At 40.1% G+C, this 18,984-nt stretch overlaps 1 protein-coding gene across 1 annotated transcript; it reads right to left on the reverse strand.

Annotated features, from left to right (window-relative positions):
* Window positions 1-10,380: 10,380 nt before the first annotated feature.
* LOC120051881 (barH-like 2 homeobox protein) lies at window positions 10,381-13,694 on the reverse strand. Its single transcript, XM_038998768.1, has 3 exons — window positions 13,142-13,694; window positions 11,861-12,086; window positions 10,381-10,693 (listed from the first exon to the last, which is right to left on the reverse strand). The coding sequence occupies exons 1-3, from the start codon at window positions 13,692-13,694 to the stop codon at window positions 10,381-10,383; spliced, it is 1,092 nt and encodes a 363-aa protein (XP_038854696.1).
* Window positions 13,695-18,984: the final 5,290 nt, after the last annotated feature.

Consider the following 18,984-nt stretch of genomic DNA (forward strand, 5'->3'; position numbering starts at 1 on the left):
GGAGTGTCACGTGTTCTCCCTCTCCGGCCTCTAGGTCACCAGGCTGCTGATTATTGCGCACACGTGTCACCTTCGTGGCGCGCATCAGCGCCTAATGACACTCACCTGGATTCCATCACCTTCTTGATTACCTGCCCTATTTATGTCACTCCCTTTGGTTCCTTCCCCAGGTGTTATTGTTTATGTTTCATGTCTGTGCATTGTTCGTGTTTCTTGTTATGTATTATGTTTTGTTTATTGATTAAATGATTCACTCCCTGAACTTGCTTCCAACTCCCAGGGCACACGTTACAGAATAACGCATCACCAAAGGGAAGCATCAGGGAGTCTTTTTTTTGTGTTGGAGGTGATGTCGTGTCCGGATGTCAGTACCGGATCTACCATGGAGGCCTCAGCCAGTTTGTTGGATTCTCATACCTCAGCTGGCTCGACAGGTTTCCATACCTCAGCGGAATCGACAGGCTTCCATGCCTCAGCTGGCTCGACAGGCTCCCATGCCTCAGCAGCCTCGACAGGCTCCCATGCCTCAGCAGCTTCGATAGGCGCCCATGCCTCAGCAGCCTCGATAGGCTCCCATGCCTCACCTGGCTCGACAGGCTCCCATGCCTCAGCAGCCTCGATAGGCTCCCATGCCTCAGCGGGCTCGATAGGCTCCCATGCCTCAGCAGCCCCGATAGGCTCCTAGGCCTCAGCTGGTTCCCATGCCTTGACCGAAGCTTCCGGGAGTTTTCAGCCGGCTCGTCAGGCTCTCACGCCTCAGCCGGTTCGTCAGGTTTCTTTGCCTCAGCGGAGGCGACCAGTCTGCTCCTGTTCCCCGGGATCGTCCCATTGGTTGGCGTCCTGTGGCTGGAGCCGCGAGCCGGGGAGGGGTACTGTCACGTATGCTCTCTCTCCGGCGCTCTAGGTCGCCATGCTCCCACGCCTCAGCCAGATCGACAGGTTCCTGCGCCTCAGCAGAGGTGACTGGTCCGCTCCTGATCCCCGGGATCGTCATTTTCGTCGGCGTCTTGCGGCTGGAGCCGCGTGTCAGGGAGGGGGTACTGTCACGTGTGCTCCCTCTCCAGCCTCGAGGTCACCAGGCTGCTGATTATTGCCACACCTGTCACCTTCGTTTCAAGAATCAGCGCCTAATGACACTCACCTGGACTCCATCACCTCCTTGATTACCTGCCCTATTTATGTCACTCCCTTTGGTTCCTTTCCCAGACGTTATTGTTTCTGTTTCAGTTTCATGTCTGTGCATTGTTTGTGTTTCTTGTTTTGTATTATGTTTTGTTTATTGATTAAATGATTCACTCCCTGAACTTGTTTCTGACTCCCAGCGTTACAAGGAAACTATGTTGTGGTTTTGGGATGGAGGATGAATGGCTGTATGCATCCCAAATAGCACCCTATTCACTATATAGTGCACTACTTTTGACCAGAGCCCTATATAGGGAATAAGGTGCCATTTGTGATGCAGTCCCAGGCTCAGGGAAGGACACTATACAGTGCATTCGGAAAGTATTCAGACCCCTTGACTGAAATACTTTATATAGATAAGTATTCAGACCCTTTGCTATGAGACTCGAAATTGAGCTCAGGTATATCTTGTTTCCATTGATCATCCTTCAGATGTTTCTACAACTTGATTGGAGTCCACCTGTAGTAAATTCAATTGATTGGATATGATTTGGATAGGCACACACCTGTCTATACAAGGTCCCACGGTTGGCAGTGCATGTCAGACAAATAAATCAAGCCATGAGGTCGAAGGAATTATCCGTGGAGCTCCGAGACAAGATTGTGTCGAGGCACAGACCAAAAAATGTCTGCAGCATTGAAGGTCCCCAAGAACACAGTGGCCTCCATCATTCTTAAATGGAAGAAGTTTGGAACCACCAAGACTCTTCCTAGAGCTGGCTGCCCGCCAATCTGTGCAATAGGGGGAGAAGGGCCTTGGTCAGGGAGGTGACCAAGAACCCAATGGTCACTCTGACAGAGCTCCAGAGTTCCTCTGATGAGATGGGAGAACCTTCCAGAAGGACAACCATCTCTGCAGCACTCCACCAATAAGGCCTTTATGGTAGAGTAGCCAGATGGAAGCCACTCCTCAGTAAAAGGCACATGACAGCCCGCTTGGAGTTTGCCAAAAGGAATCTAAAGACTCTCAGACAATGAGAAACAAGATTCTATTGTCTCATGAAACCAAGATTGAACTATTTGGCTTGAGTGCCAAGCATCACATCTGGAGGAAACCTAGCACCATCCCTACGATGAAGCATGGTGGTAGCAGCATCATGCTGTAGGTATGTTTAACAGCAGCAGGGACTGGGAGATTAGTCAGGATCGAGGGAAAGATGAATGGAACAAAGTATAGAGATCCTTGATGAAAACATGCTCCAGAGCTCTCAGGACCTCAGACTGGGGCGAAGGTTCACCTTCCAACAGGACAACAACCCTAAGCACACAGCCAAGACAATGCAGGAGTGGCTTCGGGACAAGTCTTTGAATGAAATCCTTGAGTGGCCCACCCAGAACCTAGACTTGTAACCAATCTAACATCTCTGGAGAGACCTGAAAATAGCTGTGCAGCGACGCTCCCCGTCCAACCTGACAGAGCTTGAGAGGATCTACATAGAAGAATGGGAGAAACTCCCCAAATACAGGTGTGCCAAGCTTGTAGCGTCATACCCAAGAAGAATCAAGGCTGTAATCACTGCCAAATGTGCTTCAAGTAAGTACTGAGTAAAGTGTCTGAATACTTATGTGAATGTGATATTTCCGTTTTTGCAATGAAATGTGCAAACATTTCTAGAAACCTGTTTTTGCTTTGTCATTATGGGGGATTGATGAGGATTGTTTTTATTTTTTATTTTAGATTAAGGCTATAACATAACAAAATGTGGAACAGGTCAAGGGGTCTGAATCCTTTCCGAATGCACTGTATGACCTATATTTGGACCAGGACCGAGACTGTTGTCTTTTCGAGGGTTATTCGCTATTGCCCTGTGTTTTGGTTAATCATGTCACATGACCTGGATTTTAACCTTTATTTAAAGCCTTTTCAAGAAATTAGAATTACACCAAAAATGTAAGCAATTGTCTGAGGATGGTGCTGGACCATTTGACATGAATGAAAAAGAGGAGATTGTGATGAAAATGCATTAAATAAAGGTTCAAATCCTGGTCATGACATGATCAACCAAAGCACAAAGACCTAACTATAATGAATTAACCAAAATTGGGTGAACTCCTCCTAGACATAACACCTCCTCCAAGTGACAGGGATGAACGGTGATATCTTATTGTTTCCAGTTTCATTTAAATAATTCATTAACAGGTGACCCATGTGACTGTGACTGCCTCTAATAAAAAAGCAACGGATCCCTTTGAAAACAGCCTTTGTGGCATCGATATGAGTCAGAAACAGTTATTCTAGAGTCAAAATTGACTACAAAGTGTAAATAGGATTATTTTGGTCATATAGTCAGTCTCGTCTAAAACATCCATAAATCACAACGTATTAGCCGCAGCTTTGAAATGGAATGTGAGATGTAAATCTACATCTAGAATAGGATGATAGAAATCCTCAATAATTCATGTAATGATTTTTCTATTTGATCGTAATTATTCCTATATAGTCTACACTTTCTTGTTTTGAACTTCTAATGCAAGTTGGGCAGGTGTGGCAATTTATTTTACCTATATTTAACTAAGCAAGTCACTTAAGAACAAATTCTTATTTTCGATTGACGGCTTAGGAACAGTGGCTTAAGTGCTTTGTTCCGGGGCAGAAGGACAGCTTTTTACCTTGGGGATTCGATCTTGCAACCTTTCGGATACAAGTCCAACGATCTAACCACTGCGCTACCTGCCACCCCAATGATCGCAAGAGCAGCTGCTCGCGGTTTTGATGGCTCCAATGCAGTTCCACCTCTGACACAGCCAAAACATCTGCTATGCAGGTGTCTGCTATCACCGGTTAACGCTTGAGATGATTGAATCCAGGGGAATCTATTCAATTTGTATCGCTGAATCGTTATAGGTTGCCGATTGAAATGTAAAGGTAATTTCCGATTGAGCTGACATATGCAGCGTTAATTGTGAATGCAGTCTCCGCCAATGCGGATTGTCTTTACATTTTCATCACGCTGTAATGCTGGACTTCCAGCGATATGGATTGAATAGAGTCCTAGGCCTATATTGTAGACTACTTAGAAGACTCTTTGACTCAAGGTGACAAAATGTAGATTCTCAGCAGAAGGTCATACAAGCGGGCTTCAACTCCGTCTGGGCCTATTTTATTTCCAACCAATCAGTTTCTGATGGAAGGACTCCTTGATGGAGGTGTAAATCTAATTGCACATTAATAGACTGAAACACACCTTATGTTATACACTTACCATACTTGCTTGTCAATTCGTATTAGCTGCAGCTTAATCAAAGTCAGGCCGTTTATCTCACATGGGCCTAATTGAACAAAGCTGACGGCAGCTTATTATTGCTTACTCAATAATAATGCACTAAATCACAGATTGGGCACATAATTGCATGTTGCCACACATCATGAAACACATTGAGCCAAAAATTACAGACATTCGCCATTGTCGCAAAATAGAACTCAATTGATTGAACATGAAATTGACTTTGATATGATTGAAACAGCCTTCGGAAAGTATTTACACAAAGTGTTATGTTTGGGGCAAATCCAATATGACACATTACTGAGTACCACACTCCATATTTTCAAGCATAGTGGTGGCTGCATCATGTTATGGGTATGCTTGTAATCACTGAGAATTGGGGAGTTTTTCAGGATAAAAACAAAACAAAATGGAGCTAAGCACAGGCAAAATCCTATAGCAAAACTAGGTTCAGTCTGCTTTCCACCAGACACTGGGAAATGAATTGCCCTTTCAGCAGGACAATAACCTAAATCACAAGGCCATATCTACACTGGAGTTGCTTACCAAGAAGACAGTGAATGTTCTACTTGAAAATCTATGGCAAGACCTGAAAATGGTTGTCTAGCAATGATCAACAACCAAATTTGACAGAGCTTGAAGAATTTTGAAAAGAATAGTGGGAAAATGTTGCACAATCCAGGTGTGGAAAGCTCTTAAAGAGCTGCCAAAGGTGCTTCTACAAAGTATTGACTCTCGGGTGTGAATACTTATGTAAATTAGATATTTATAAATGTACTTTTCAATACATTTGCTACATGTTCTTCAACCATGTTCTCACTTTCTCATTATGTGTTATTGTGTGTAGATGTTTGAGAAAGAAAATCTATTTAATCCATTTTGAATTCAGGTAAAGCAACAAAATGTGGAATAAGTCAAGGGGTATGAATACTTTCTGAAGGCTCTGTAGGCCCATGTAGCCTATGTAGGATACCTTTCAACGCAGTCATCTTGGTTTTAATTTTAAGCATCATTTTATCGTTCACCTGTTTGTAACAATTGCTATTAGCCTACTTTGGCAACTTTGTATTTGTAGTCAACGTGTTCTGGAGTTATCGGCAGTCAGAGTCAGACAGATAGCCTAAACGTCTTGATTTAGGCGTAGATTTTCTGTGAATAAAGTGCCGCGGAATGGAAAAATAATAACTTAATGATGCACTTTGGCTGCTTTATGAATGGTCTGGATCACTCGTAGATGTGCGATGGTTTACATTTGAGTGATAATTCCCCGATGATCTTAACGTTACGAAGGCCATGGGAAACGAGGCCCAGGTATACAGTAGATATTCCGCTGTTCCTAGTGAATCCTATATTCATATCAGACTCTTGGGTTGAATTGTAAAGTGGTTCAAATAATTGTTTTGACTATTTCTTTTACAAAAAAGCGCATTGGTCTGGCACAATTTGACAATGTCAGAGTTTATGAAAATATACATATTGTTAATATCATAGATGAGCAATGGAAAAGGAAACACAAGGCAAAACTATGGTATGTCTGGTGTGGGCCAATGTCAACTGCACTTGTTGAACACGTTTTAAAATTCCCTCTCCGGCCTAAATACTATTTCAAAGAATATATCCTACAAAGTGCAGATTATATGCTCACGTGGTTATATAGGCTATGCTACGTATACACAATAGTGCATTTTTGAATTATTAATAAGGACAATATTGGTTCATTTCACGCCTCTAGCAGTAATTGTATGGTTTGAGTGTATGCGACAGGTCCTACACCACAACGCCTGCCCACAATCACAGCTTCTGCACAATCCCAATTCGCATTTTGCATGATTCTAACCGTATTACTGTTTTCCAAATTCACAAGCTTTGAAAACGCACATCTTGACAACCCACCATCTTGCAAATTATTACTTTGACACCCAGCCATCATCACGGGACAAGTTTAAGTATCCAACCAATGATAATTAAGGGAGGATACCCAAATGCGTAAAAAACACCACTCATCCCGCCTCTCTGTTTGTGCAACTGTGCGCGTAAAAGCGTGCGCGTCATAGCCAAAGCCAACCAAGCCACCATCCAAGAGCCAACCAAGTCCCCTCGCACGTCTCGGGCGCATAATTACTGTAGAAGTGTTTTTATTGTTTGGGATAAAAACGATCTGGTGATATTCGTGTTAAGAGAGAGACGCAAGTGGCGTAGTAATGAGAGGGCCGAGGAGAGTGTAAGTGTTACCTCATTAAGATAATGACTAAGATATCGCAGCCATTACATCAGTTGGAAAATGCAGCAGCGATTAAAGAGGGCCAACACCGTTGGTTCCTCGAGGCAACGAGAACAAACCAGCCCTCTGAAGCCCGTCTGTTATGTTCTGGCTAATGTGTGTCATGGCAATGAAAGGCCTGAACATCTTCGTTTTATTTTTAACACCCCTTCGCCTTCGTCTTCTCCAACCAACCAACCAACCAACCAACCGCTTGGTATTGTCAATAATAAGTGCCCAATAAAATAGTATAGGCTACTATACCTTTATCAAAAGCTGCATGGACAGAATTGCCAAGGTTATAAATCAGGTAATACTCAGAATATTTCTGGAGATATCATAATTGATATCAATATGCAAGGACGTGCTGTTTGTCCTACAATGACCTGTGTGTGCAGCTGATTTCATATGCGTGTTCTGCCTATAGAGTGCAATGTATTTAGCTAAATAATAACACAAAACCGACAAACGCATATCTGCCTGAGCCATGCAAAAGTTGAATTTACAGTTAAATCTTTGAAGCGTTCTTTTTTTTTTTTTACAACACAGGGAACTTCGGCTGGTTCATTTTATTCTGCAAGCTTTAAAGCTGGAATCCTAGTTTCTACATATACATGGATGATATATAGGCCTAGCCATTGATTCTTGAAGAATAGAACTTGTAAATGCTTAGTTTAACTGTCGTACCCCATCAGAACCCAAAATACAAGTTTGTTTTACTTCAATATTTGTAAACACTGTAAATGTAGACAAACACTGTATAGCCTCAAAACATGGTTGAAACTATCATTGAGATATCATGGATGGTCAGTCCTTGCATCCTTTGCTTTCTGTTTGAATTTGAGAGTGGTTACATTTCTCCAGGCCCATCCCTCAGCTTTTTACCAAAACACAGGTGGGGTATCCGCTGTGTTATTGTTTCAATTAAGGATTCTAGCTTTAAATATTTTGTCTGCATGACACACTCACGGACAGTGATTTTAATCTCAAATCATGGTGCAAATTGGTAGGCCTGTTTTTTCAATTAAGAAAAAGATTCAAAAATAAGAATTTTAACCAACATTGATTTATATTTTAGTTGGGCCAGCATAAGTGGTTGACTTTATGATTTCTTTCTATTTGTTGTAAATTGTGAATATTTTTGTCATTGTTGGGATCATCTGAAACGATCCGCAATAAGAAAGGGGGCCACGGCTATAGTCGTTTGAACATGAGGGGCCACTGCCTAATAATTCACATAGCGGTTGAATGGCTTATTATTAATGAATTGGAATGGCGCACCCATCCTTTGCCCAGAGCAATAAATAAATAATGTTTAGAAGCCATGCATACGATAAAATGCCTCCTTATTGTTGCTAAATTGGACATGTGTGCAATACTGCTGATGAGCAGAGAGCTAATGTAAAAACAGATCACATTTAGTCAAGTTCATTTGTTTTCTATGAACGATTACCAATCAGTCCTAAAGGTAAAAAAAAACAATGATTTTGTGCATCGTGCAATTCGATGGCATTTAGGCTATTTCTTCCTAATAGCCTACATTTTCTTATTTTTCCCCTAATAGCCTAAATTATACGAAAAAGAAAATGTATACCCTCGTAATAGCTTTACTCATCAAAATGTTGCAATATAAATAATGATGGTGTGCATCAATACAAATCTGATTTGCCATACAGTGTTCGTGTGATTACCTCCTTGGTCCCTCGCCTGGGAGAGCATACATTGTTTTATCTGTTTGCTAGCTTTTAATTAGGCAATCTAATGGTGGACCACTGAACTATCCCGCTTTTCTATCCTCAAATGGGAAGAACGTCTGACGCTTCTTGTGTTGAAATTCACCAATGACCGGCTCTGCAGTCTCTGTTGTGAATACCAATTAATGCATATGCAAATAACGCTGCAGGAAATATGAGAACAAATTATTTGTTTAAGGGACACATAATATTTGATATATCCCTATATTTGAGCCATCGTTGTTTTATATTTATTTTCGTTTATTTTTCAAGAGCTACCTTTTGTTTTACAGTTTAAATTTCATTGGGACAGTCACGTATAGCCTAATAAAGACAATAGTCCAGGTTATTTTCTTATTTCGTTGCTAAACTGTGAGGAAACTACAATTGGGCTATAGCCTACATAAAGTAGCCTAGCGTTCCCTTGTCACTGTCGAGACCAGCAAAGGTCAACTTGGCTAGAACAGGAATTTAATAACACAGTAATCAGCAAACGATTCACCAATTAGGGAAGCCCAAACAAACGTGCCCCAAGGCGCTTCCATCCGAGAGTCAATTCACTTGAAAGCGGGCCCTCGCCACTATTCTCTGGGGGATGTGATTATACTTTAAAAAAATATACTATTCTAATGTTCATTTAATTATAGTCCCACGTGGTATTTTTTTAAATCTCTGTCACCGATAGCAAACATACACGTTGTCCCAAATAGAAAATAATAAGAGTATACAAGACCCGAGATAGGCGCAAATGTCCTGTAGGCCAGCTGATAAATGTTTCTAAAAAACATGTTTTGGGCAATAGCCCTGATAGACCTACCGGTTTATATCTTGTTGTAAATCCCTGCTCTCTATGGCCCTAATAAGTCAAAAGGTTTCGCTTTTTAGGCTACCATAAGCATAAAGGCCTATCTGAGCCTGGTTTAAGTAAGCCTAATATTGTCATTTTTTTCTTCAAGACATTTTAATAACTGTTCCACTTTTAAATCAACGGAGAATGCCAAAATATGGACAACGAACAATATAACATTTCCAGTGATATGTTGTTTGTTTACAATTTTTTTCTTTAGTTTTAATGTCAGTGCACTTTTTAATCTCTCACGCTGAGATGCCTCGCGCTTGCTGTCTGTCGGGTGCGCTTGTCTCGAGCGTTGTGCTCGCATAGAACAGCTGCTGCGCGAAGACCACCTTCCCGATTCCCAGGGTACCAACCCAGCATCTAATCAAACCATTCATTCTCACCATCACATAGAGAGAGCTGCCTGCTGCATATGCATATAAGAGACCGAGGGTAGACTACAGTTCTCGCCAAATGAATGCGGTCACATGATAAAGTGAAAAGTAGTCTAAAGAAAGTCCTATTTGCATTGCCGATTAAATCATGTTCGATTAAATAAACATGTAGGCCTAGTCCTAACTTTGAATCTATAGGTGATTTTAAATCTATAGGAAATACATTTATTTTGGAAATATATAAATTGTAAAACTTGAAATCCGGGCATTCGAGATGAAGATTTCAGATTAACCCCATAGGCCTACGCGTTCAGCCTGCAGAAATATTAATGCCACATGGCGTTTTGAATGTTTGGATGACAATGAAGTTCAGGCTGGCTGCCCCCGACGTCTTTCACATAGAAGTATCCGAGAAGAATCATTTTAGTATCATTCCGTCTTTATTCAACCCTTTCTCTCCATCTAATAAACTTTATAAGTTTATTTGCTAGTATAAGTGTATTTGTACAAAAAAAAACTAAACAAACAATCAATCAGACATATGAACAGTCCTTTTTCTGTCATGGCCTCGACTCGATGCTGGCTCTCAGTCATATTCAATATTACATCCTTTTACTTCTTCTGTAAAGTTGTATTTTATATACTGTTTTTTTTTTTCAAATGTATTTTTCATCGTTTGTTGAGCGCAGTTAGTCACATCACATGTAGACCAGGTTAAAACTGTTTTTATGGAATCGTCTTGTTGTTGTATCTACCGCTGATGCTGCGTGCCGGGCATGGCGTTACCCAGCGGGTTCAATGCCGGTTGGCCCCCAGGCCCAAGGCCATGGATGAGTACTCTCGGGACAAGAGGCCTCTGGAGACCGGGATGTGGTTGCTGCGGAGTCCGGTACATACTGCTGTACATTGCTGCGGCTGCTGCGGCTGCTGTTGTGCTGTCCATGGTGCCCAACAAGCTCGGGTGGTAGAAATAGGGCGACGGGAACATTCTTTGTAAAGCGGAATAATTTCCGGCTTCAGCCAGTAGCTCTAATCCGACCGCTGTCTGTCTTTTCCACTTCGTCCTGAAATCAGATCAAAATACAACAAATCAATTATTTAACTGGTTCAGACTCTGAGAATTCCCCAAACGGACCCTTAATTGGTAAGATCTAATTATTTGCCACATGAATCGGTGATTATGCCTATAATTAGCCTAGGCAAATGACACATCCAAGAAAAGTTAGGCTTTTTCAAGTGCGCAGTGCCTATATTTAGTCTATAAGATCATAGATTCATTTCAGATCATTACTCCCTCAATTGATCCTTCTCGCTAGGCCTCACCAAGTTCACTGTAAACATTGGCAGGCTAACTTTAAGATGGTAGGCTATAGCCTATTTAGGCCTATACAATAATGTATAAAAACGTAGTATTACTATCGGCTATATTGAACGAGAAAGAAAACCGCAGGATTTTAAAATGATTGCAGTCATACCATATTTCGTCATTATATTGTGCTGTGTCTGTATTTATTTTAGCTACTATATGGGCGCCGGCGCTGTTAACACTAATCTTGGCTGACATTTGGGGAAATCTTAACAATGATGCCGGAGAGGCAAATTGTGCATTGTCAACATCATGTAGCGACTGTTCAGACATACTTTTATAACCCCAGAGGGATGTGTATTTCAATAACCAATACCATGTAATAAAACTGTGTGGGTTAATCTTGTAAATAAATATCCTCATGTGTCTAGGTCCATGGCAACCATTTTGATTAGACCTGTTTAACTATTCCTCTTGATCTGTTCTAAAGTTATTCTATTGTACTGTATTGCATTCTATTCGATTCTATCTGTTCAGTAGTCCTAATTGTCTGAAATCCATGCAGGTTATGAGCCTGCATTTAAAGGCAACAAAAGCCTAATACAAACCAAAATACACTTAACTGCACATCAACCACAGGCCAACTCCTATTAATTATATTCCAGTCTAACGAAATTAACTAAAAAACAGCACATGCATCCACCTTACATCGTGTTATTATAGGCTTACATTACTACAGTTATTAAAATGATATAACATTATTATTAGTAGGCTATATTCATGTAAATAACATCACCACCAATAAAAACTAGCCTAATAATAAAAAAAATAAGCTCATAATAATAGCCTAATAATAACAGAGATTATTAAAAAACAAAAACATTGTGAAGATAATGAATGATGTTTTATAATAGGTGTGACATACCGTCGGTTTTGGTACCAGGTTTTCACCTGTGTGTCGGTCAGGTTGAGTGCTGCCGCGAGGTCCATGCGATCCTGCACGCTGAGGTATTTTTGGCGCTCGAAGCTTCGCTCGAGTTGGTTGAGTTGATGGTCTGAAAAAGCCGTCCGTGCTTTACGAGGTTTTTTTGACCGTGATTGAGGACTATCTCTGCTACTTGAAATTTCCCGTTCATTCTCTTCTTTTGTTCCTGAATGGGAAAAATTATAAGTGGATAATAATTTTAGTTTTTATATAGGCCTAATTCAAGCCTATGGTTCAATGAAAATAAATTAGCAACAAATACGTGTCCTATCAGTTCTGAGCCAAAATAAGGTCAAAATATGTATTCTAAAAATGAAAAATATAAATACATTGAAATAAACAGTTGCTTTTAAACGTTAAACCTGTTACAATAGTATTTTATAAAGCTAAGCAACCGAGTTGAAACTGAAATACTTCATTTGTCAGACAGCCAGCAAAAAAATAAAAAATCTACGGCCAATAAGAAATCCGGACTGTATTTGTCAACTTAAGTTTTTAGCAGTAAAACTGGGAAATCGATATGTCAATCCATCTCTATTTGTAGCAGTTTCTGCAGCGCTCGTGATCCGCCCTCTAGGAAGAACAATAATCTCTCTAATTGACACACAAGGGAGGCTCGCGCACCGGGAACATCTCGCGCCAGCCTTACATCTGTTTTCGATTCTGTTATGCTAATAAAAAAGGGCAACTGAAAATCAACCCTTTAATATCATTGTCTAATAAGACAGCCTTTGAAACATATACACAAGGTGGTCTACATTCAAGGCAGTTAGCCTGTACTGTACACTGTGTTTGAGCTTAAAAATAACTATACCAACCAAAGAAGCCTACTAAATAGCATTATAATGTGAATTTGAATTTCCATGTGCGTAAAATATATGACAAACAAAAGTGTTCTTCTTGTTACTATTATTGTTTAATTATTACGCCTATTGACGCAATTGACCTATTCAATTTGGTGGTTATTTTCCAATAACATTTTTCTATAGGCTAGGCTACTTTCAACTTTTTTAGGCGCAGAAAATTCAACACAAATAGGCTTTGTATGTGAGCTTTGGATGTATTCTGCACACCATTAGCCGACTATGACAGCCTACCCAATAAAATACACGTTTTTAAGTACACTGAAAAGCTCACTTACGCCATCCAAAAACTAAACCATAAAAAAAGCATACAAAACATTTCCATATAGGCCTAAGGGTAACCTAAATATTCACTTACCGTTGCATTTCATTTCCATATCGTCTCTTTTGTCCAACTTGCTCCTATTTTCATCTTGTTCCAACTTCGGCCTGAAGCCGTCCCCACTGTCCCTGGCATTCTCTGGTTTGGGGGTGTGATGGGGTGACTGTACGCTGGTGCTGTAAGGTGCGCACGCTGCCAGGGGTTTGCTGTCGCCTAAAATGTCTTTGATTAAAAACGAAGAGGTGGCAGTCCTGGGGGCACAGCCGGCCCCGGCCCCTAGCTGCTGTGGCTGGGGCGATAGTTGCAAATTCCCTGGTTGGTTGTGGTGGTGGTGATGATGTGGTAGGCTGTCTTGGAACAGATGCGGCTCGGCGTGCTCCATGGTGACGGAGATGGGGGAAGAGGGGGCCGTTCCCACTGTGTCTATGTCCGAACATGACGGGGACGGGGTGGCCTGGCTCCGGCTGAAATCCGCTGTCCTGCTGTCACCGAGGCGGAAATCTCCGTTCATTAGCGCGGTGTTAACAGAATTAGTAGCGTTGGATAAAATAGTGTCTATTCCAAAGTTCGATCCGCTGGAGGATTCCATAGTAAGAAAAGGAAATAAATAAGGTGATTTAAGTCTTCATAACAACATTAAATTGTATCCTCCATACAATTAAAACTAAACGAAAACTATAAGAGAACATAAACAGAGGCACATGTACTCCTAAAAGTCAAACGAATTTAAGAGTTGAAATGGTCAGGAAAATAAACAAAAGCGAAATCCACGTTGTATATAAAAATACGGTCCAAGAATATGTTGTTACATTCAATAGTAAATCTGGAGACCAGTGGGTCTGTCTGTGTAGTCCACGTCCTTTTGTTATGGGTAATGAACTTTCTCTCAAAGTTGTGGTGTGGAGATTCGTACGGCTAACTCCTCAACATCACGCTCCCCTTTTGCTTGTAATCGTTCTAGTGTTGCTCTACAATTACTTCCTATACTGACGTCACGGCCACGGTGAGGGAACTAATATTTTCTACTTTATCATAACACTCTCCGCGTTTTCCTCTTCCTCTCCTGTCATTGGTTACAGCGTGACGGCCCCCGCACCTCACCAATCAGGGAGTTGTTTCTTTATCTTGACAATCTCGAGCCAGCCATTGAATTCTGGATGATCTTTTGAGCCATGCGTATTCGACTATGCCTTGGCATAAGCCTTCTTCATGTAAGCAGAAAAATAAAAACCGAAATTGCTGTGCTTAAAATGGAGTGTTGAATAGAAAGGAAATTAAATGCAGCAGTGGAAATTCATTTGCGTTAGTATGTGTTTTTACACAGTATTTGTTTTATTCACGAGTTGATTTGTTTTTATTAACAACAACCAAAAAATCTAACTAAAAGCGATTCACTATATTTTTTCCAGCTACACAATTGCAAAATGCAAGAATGTCTACAACCCTATCGAAATAGCTATTGCAATATCTGTCTGCTAAATAACATGCACGACATGTCTAATATGTCAATGGTTTATTTCCGTGACATGGAATGCATGAGACAGGCTCATAGAATCTAGACAGGCTCATAAAATCTTACACTCGAAGAAAAAAAGGTTCTAGATAGAACCAAAAAGGGTTATATTTCTTGCTTCATATATGGCACCCCTAAAGGCTTAATATACTGTAGAACACATTTGTTGGGTTCTTTGATCAGAACCCCAGGGGTTCTTGTTCACTGAACCAGAACTGGTTCCATTTAGAACCCTTGGGTTCCATATAGGATTCTATATGGAACCAATTTCGGTTCTATATTGAACCTTAAGGGGTGCCATATATGAAGCAAGCATTTAACTATTTTCATATAACTCATATAACTCGAACACTTTTCTAAGAGTATAGAACGAACGCATGGTTGTATTTTTGTGTCAGGCTTTTCTAACAATATAGCTTATAACTTGAGGGAAATTGTGGGGTGAATATTTGCCTAGCCACATTTTGGTGTAGACTATTTTCCAGATTAAGTTTAATCTTATTTCATCAATTGAGTATTGTATTGCTAGGTTTTCTATAATCCCAAACCTTACACCTAACCTACTATGTGTATTATACCAGTGGCAATACATTGCAGGGATGTGAATGGAGACAGAGAGATAGTGATAAGACCTAGCGCGGTACATGTGCTGGTAAATGGGAGGAGTGGTAACTGTCGTGACAGCACACAGTTCTCCACTCTAATTAGTACAGTAATTATGAAATGCTAATGAACGATCAAAGGTATTATAATTACACTGCTTTCTGATGTGGAATTGAAGGACGGAGCGAGAACGTTATATATTCCTTTTTGGAATTAGTTCCCTTGACAGAACTGCATGCTGTTCGTACATGCTCTATATATTTTCTAGTCGGTTCTATTGTGTTCTGTTTGTGCTCTAAAAGATTCCTGAAATTCGTATTCTGGTATTTATCCCGCTAGCTAGAGCGACACATGTTACACCTGGGTCTGACGACAAGACGTCAACACTGGCATTTTTTCGCCTGCAGATTCTCTCTCTCTCTCTCCCTCTCTCTCTCTCTCTCTCTCTCTTTCTCTTTCTCTCTCTCTCTCGCTCTCTCTCTCTCTCTCTCTCTCTCACACACTTTGCAGCATGTTTGTAGTGTGGCTGGCCGCGGCGGTACCAGACCGGTTAAACACTACTCTGCAACTGATCACGCTGTGATTTGGTGCTCGGGTAGGGTTCCACTGACAGACCAGCGTGGGACTCATCATTAGGTTTGTAGTACATTGATATTTGTTGTCCGACTTCAAATTAAATGCATTGATAACGAGAACATTGAATATAATTGATTTTACTTGTTTTTGTTTGTTCATTTTATATTATTATGTTTAGTTGGACATAGACATTTTAAACCAAAATCTGATATTAACTTTGTTACTAGGCCTAAATTCGAAGCTAAAATGCGATATGTTGTGTGTTTGGGTTAACGACGATATGGAGAGTTCATAGGCCTAATTTAAAAACTTTTTAACACTTATAAATTACACTGTTACAAATATTAATGAATAGCAAAAATATATATTAATGTATTTATTAATGAATTATTAATATCATACATTTATTCATTTCATCCCTGAAACGGCTTAAACTTTGGGGGAGTTGATGAATTGCTCGGCTTATGAATATTATCGACAACGGCAAAGACGGGGCTCGATGGAACTCAGCTAATGTTGTTCACTGACACAAACAAGATATCGACAAAATGGACATCGTTGGAAAATAAGCTCTCGTTAACATGTTCAATATTTGTAGCCAATTATATACAATCCAAGCGTCATACAGGCTACGTATTCTGTATTGCTGTATTCAGTTTCTCAGTAGGCCTGTATGCTATTTTGTTGCTGGCTACAGCATATATTTTGAAACTATTTACATTTAACAATGGTGGAATTCACAATGATTTACCATGACAGGGTTACGAGATGTATCAAATAAAATGGCAAGATGTAGAAATTAAAATGTAATATTGATGAGATAGAATATGAAAAGTGATTCCTTGAGAGGGGCTCTTTTGGAATGTGCTCCTCTCATGCGCCGCAGACAGCTCAGGCTTGATTAAACGAATTTCGTCACAAGGCGGCGACAAATATACCAGATTATTATGCACAATAGGCTAATAATGCACTGTTTCGTTGCCTAATAAAGGTTTGCTATATGTCAGGAGGATTTCTAATTTATAAAATAATAAATCAAATGTGATCATTAACGAAACTTTTATGCTAGGATTTGTTGATGTCCACAGAAATGCTGGCCCATGTTGACTCCAATGCTTCCAACAGTTGTGTCAAATTGGCTGGATGTCCTTTGGGTGATGGACCACTCTTGATACACACGGGAAACTGTTGAGCCTGAAAAACCAAGCAGCGTTGCAGCTCTTGAAACGGTGTGCCTGCACCTACTACCATGCCCCATTCAAAGGCACTTAAATGTTGTGTCTTGCCCATTCATCCTCTGAATGGCACACATTCACAATCCATGACTCAGTTGTCTCAAGGCTTAAAAATCCTTCTTTAACCTGCCTCATCCCCCTCATCTACACTGATCGAAGTGGATTTAACAAGTGACATCAATAAGGGATCATAGCCTTCACCTGAATTCACCTGGTCAGTCTATGTTATGGACAAAGCAGATGTTCTTAATGTTTTCTATACTCAGTGTATAGGATACAAGTGAAAAAACAAGAACATTATCATTAGCCGAAATACATTTTTACTTGTTCAAGTTTAACTTGATATGAGTATATAAGTAAGTCCAAAATGGATAACATCATGTCAAACACAAGGTTGTGTTGTTGTGTGTATTGATTTAGGCAACTTTATTAGAATACGAACGATCCAGAACACATAGGCCTAGTTCACGTAGTTTTTCATGTAGCCTATTTAAATCAACCACCGTGTGGGAGAAGAACAATCCATAAGCAATGTATTATTCTATTTACCTTTCTTTCTCTAAAGTACAAATCACTACAGACGACCAAAGCGATGGTAAAACATGTCAGTCAATCCGTTGAAGGGAACATTGCATGTTCATTAACAGCCAACTAATTGAAACGGCAACAATCAATCGCATTATTAGGGTTAAAGTCGCTGCAGGAACAAATACATTGAATGCTACCAGTTAGGGTATCATCTTATTAGCCTCAGCGGATTGTCGATGATGGGACAGTGAAATAATAGTTTGCACCGCATTGATTATCTCGCTGCTCTGCGTCGAAGCTGTCACTCCAGTCCACTGCCGATCTGAAGTCTTTTGCATTGGCCAGTTGCAGCATTTATATGGAGACAAGCCACATTAGGGGTCAATCACTCCAGGCCAGCAAGGCCTACCAAAGCCAGGCCAACTAACTAAAACAAACAGTTTAAATGCATGATATAAACCTACAGATTATCATAGGTATTTTTTTTTTATATAACAGTATGTTGTGAATATTGCTTCAAATGTTGGTTGACGTTTTGACTGCACAATCTGTCAAATGTCCTGTTCCATGGTCCTTTAAATTATAGGCACACTAGCCTTAATATGTATAATTTGAGTACAACCTTTTAACTGTTTCACCATATCATAATCCACAGTGTTTCGTTATCATTGTTGAGAGGGTTTACATTTTCCCAGCTCCCTCAGTAGCCTGTACCAAACAAAGTGGCAGGGTCAGAAGATTGAAATGACAAATGTTGCCTTTAACCATTTACTTGACAGAAGAGTGTAGGCCGATGAAGTATAGAAAATGATGTATATATTAGGTGATATTATGTATCTATTCTTTTGACTCCCTTCCAGTTGATCAACATCTGGTCACCAAACATGCAGGGACAAATGACAAATTATGCATTTAATCATTTGCGTTACAGTAGAGTATTGTTCTACTGAGGTAGAAAAGTAAGATCATTTCATAAGTCAGCACTCCATTCAAAAAATTCAATATTTCTGCTTCAATCCCTCCGGTATAAATTAGCTCAACTTCAGATGACAAATAGGCCTACTTATCAAAAGACTATCACATTTTCCCCACACATTTTATTTAAAATGAAATTCCACAAGCTAATTATAACATGTGTATGTATGGGACATTATCAATTAATTAGGCTAATTAATATACATTCAATTGTCATCTCCCAAAATGAGTGAAATGGACCAGCCTTTTTACAATCTTTCAGTTAGTCTATGACCAGGGTGACATTTTATAGGCCTATACTGATTCAAGTTTTACATTTTTTGGGGTCAAATCTATGTTATTTTTTAAAAAAAGTTACCATTTTAAATTACTTATATAATGTTTTGATTTTTCTCTCAGCAGCACACACATACGGGACGTTAACTTACAAATCGTCTTACATATTTATG

This window comes from Salvelinus namaycush, chromosome 8, assembly GCF_016432855.1.
Source record: "Salvelinus namaycush isolate Seneca chromosome 8, SaNama_1.0, whole genome shotgun sequence".
Lineage (NCBI taxonomy): Eukaryota > Metazoa > Chordata > Actinopteri > Salmoniformes > Salmonidae > Salvelinus > Salvelinus namaycush.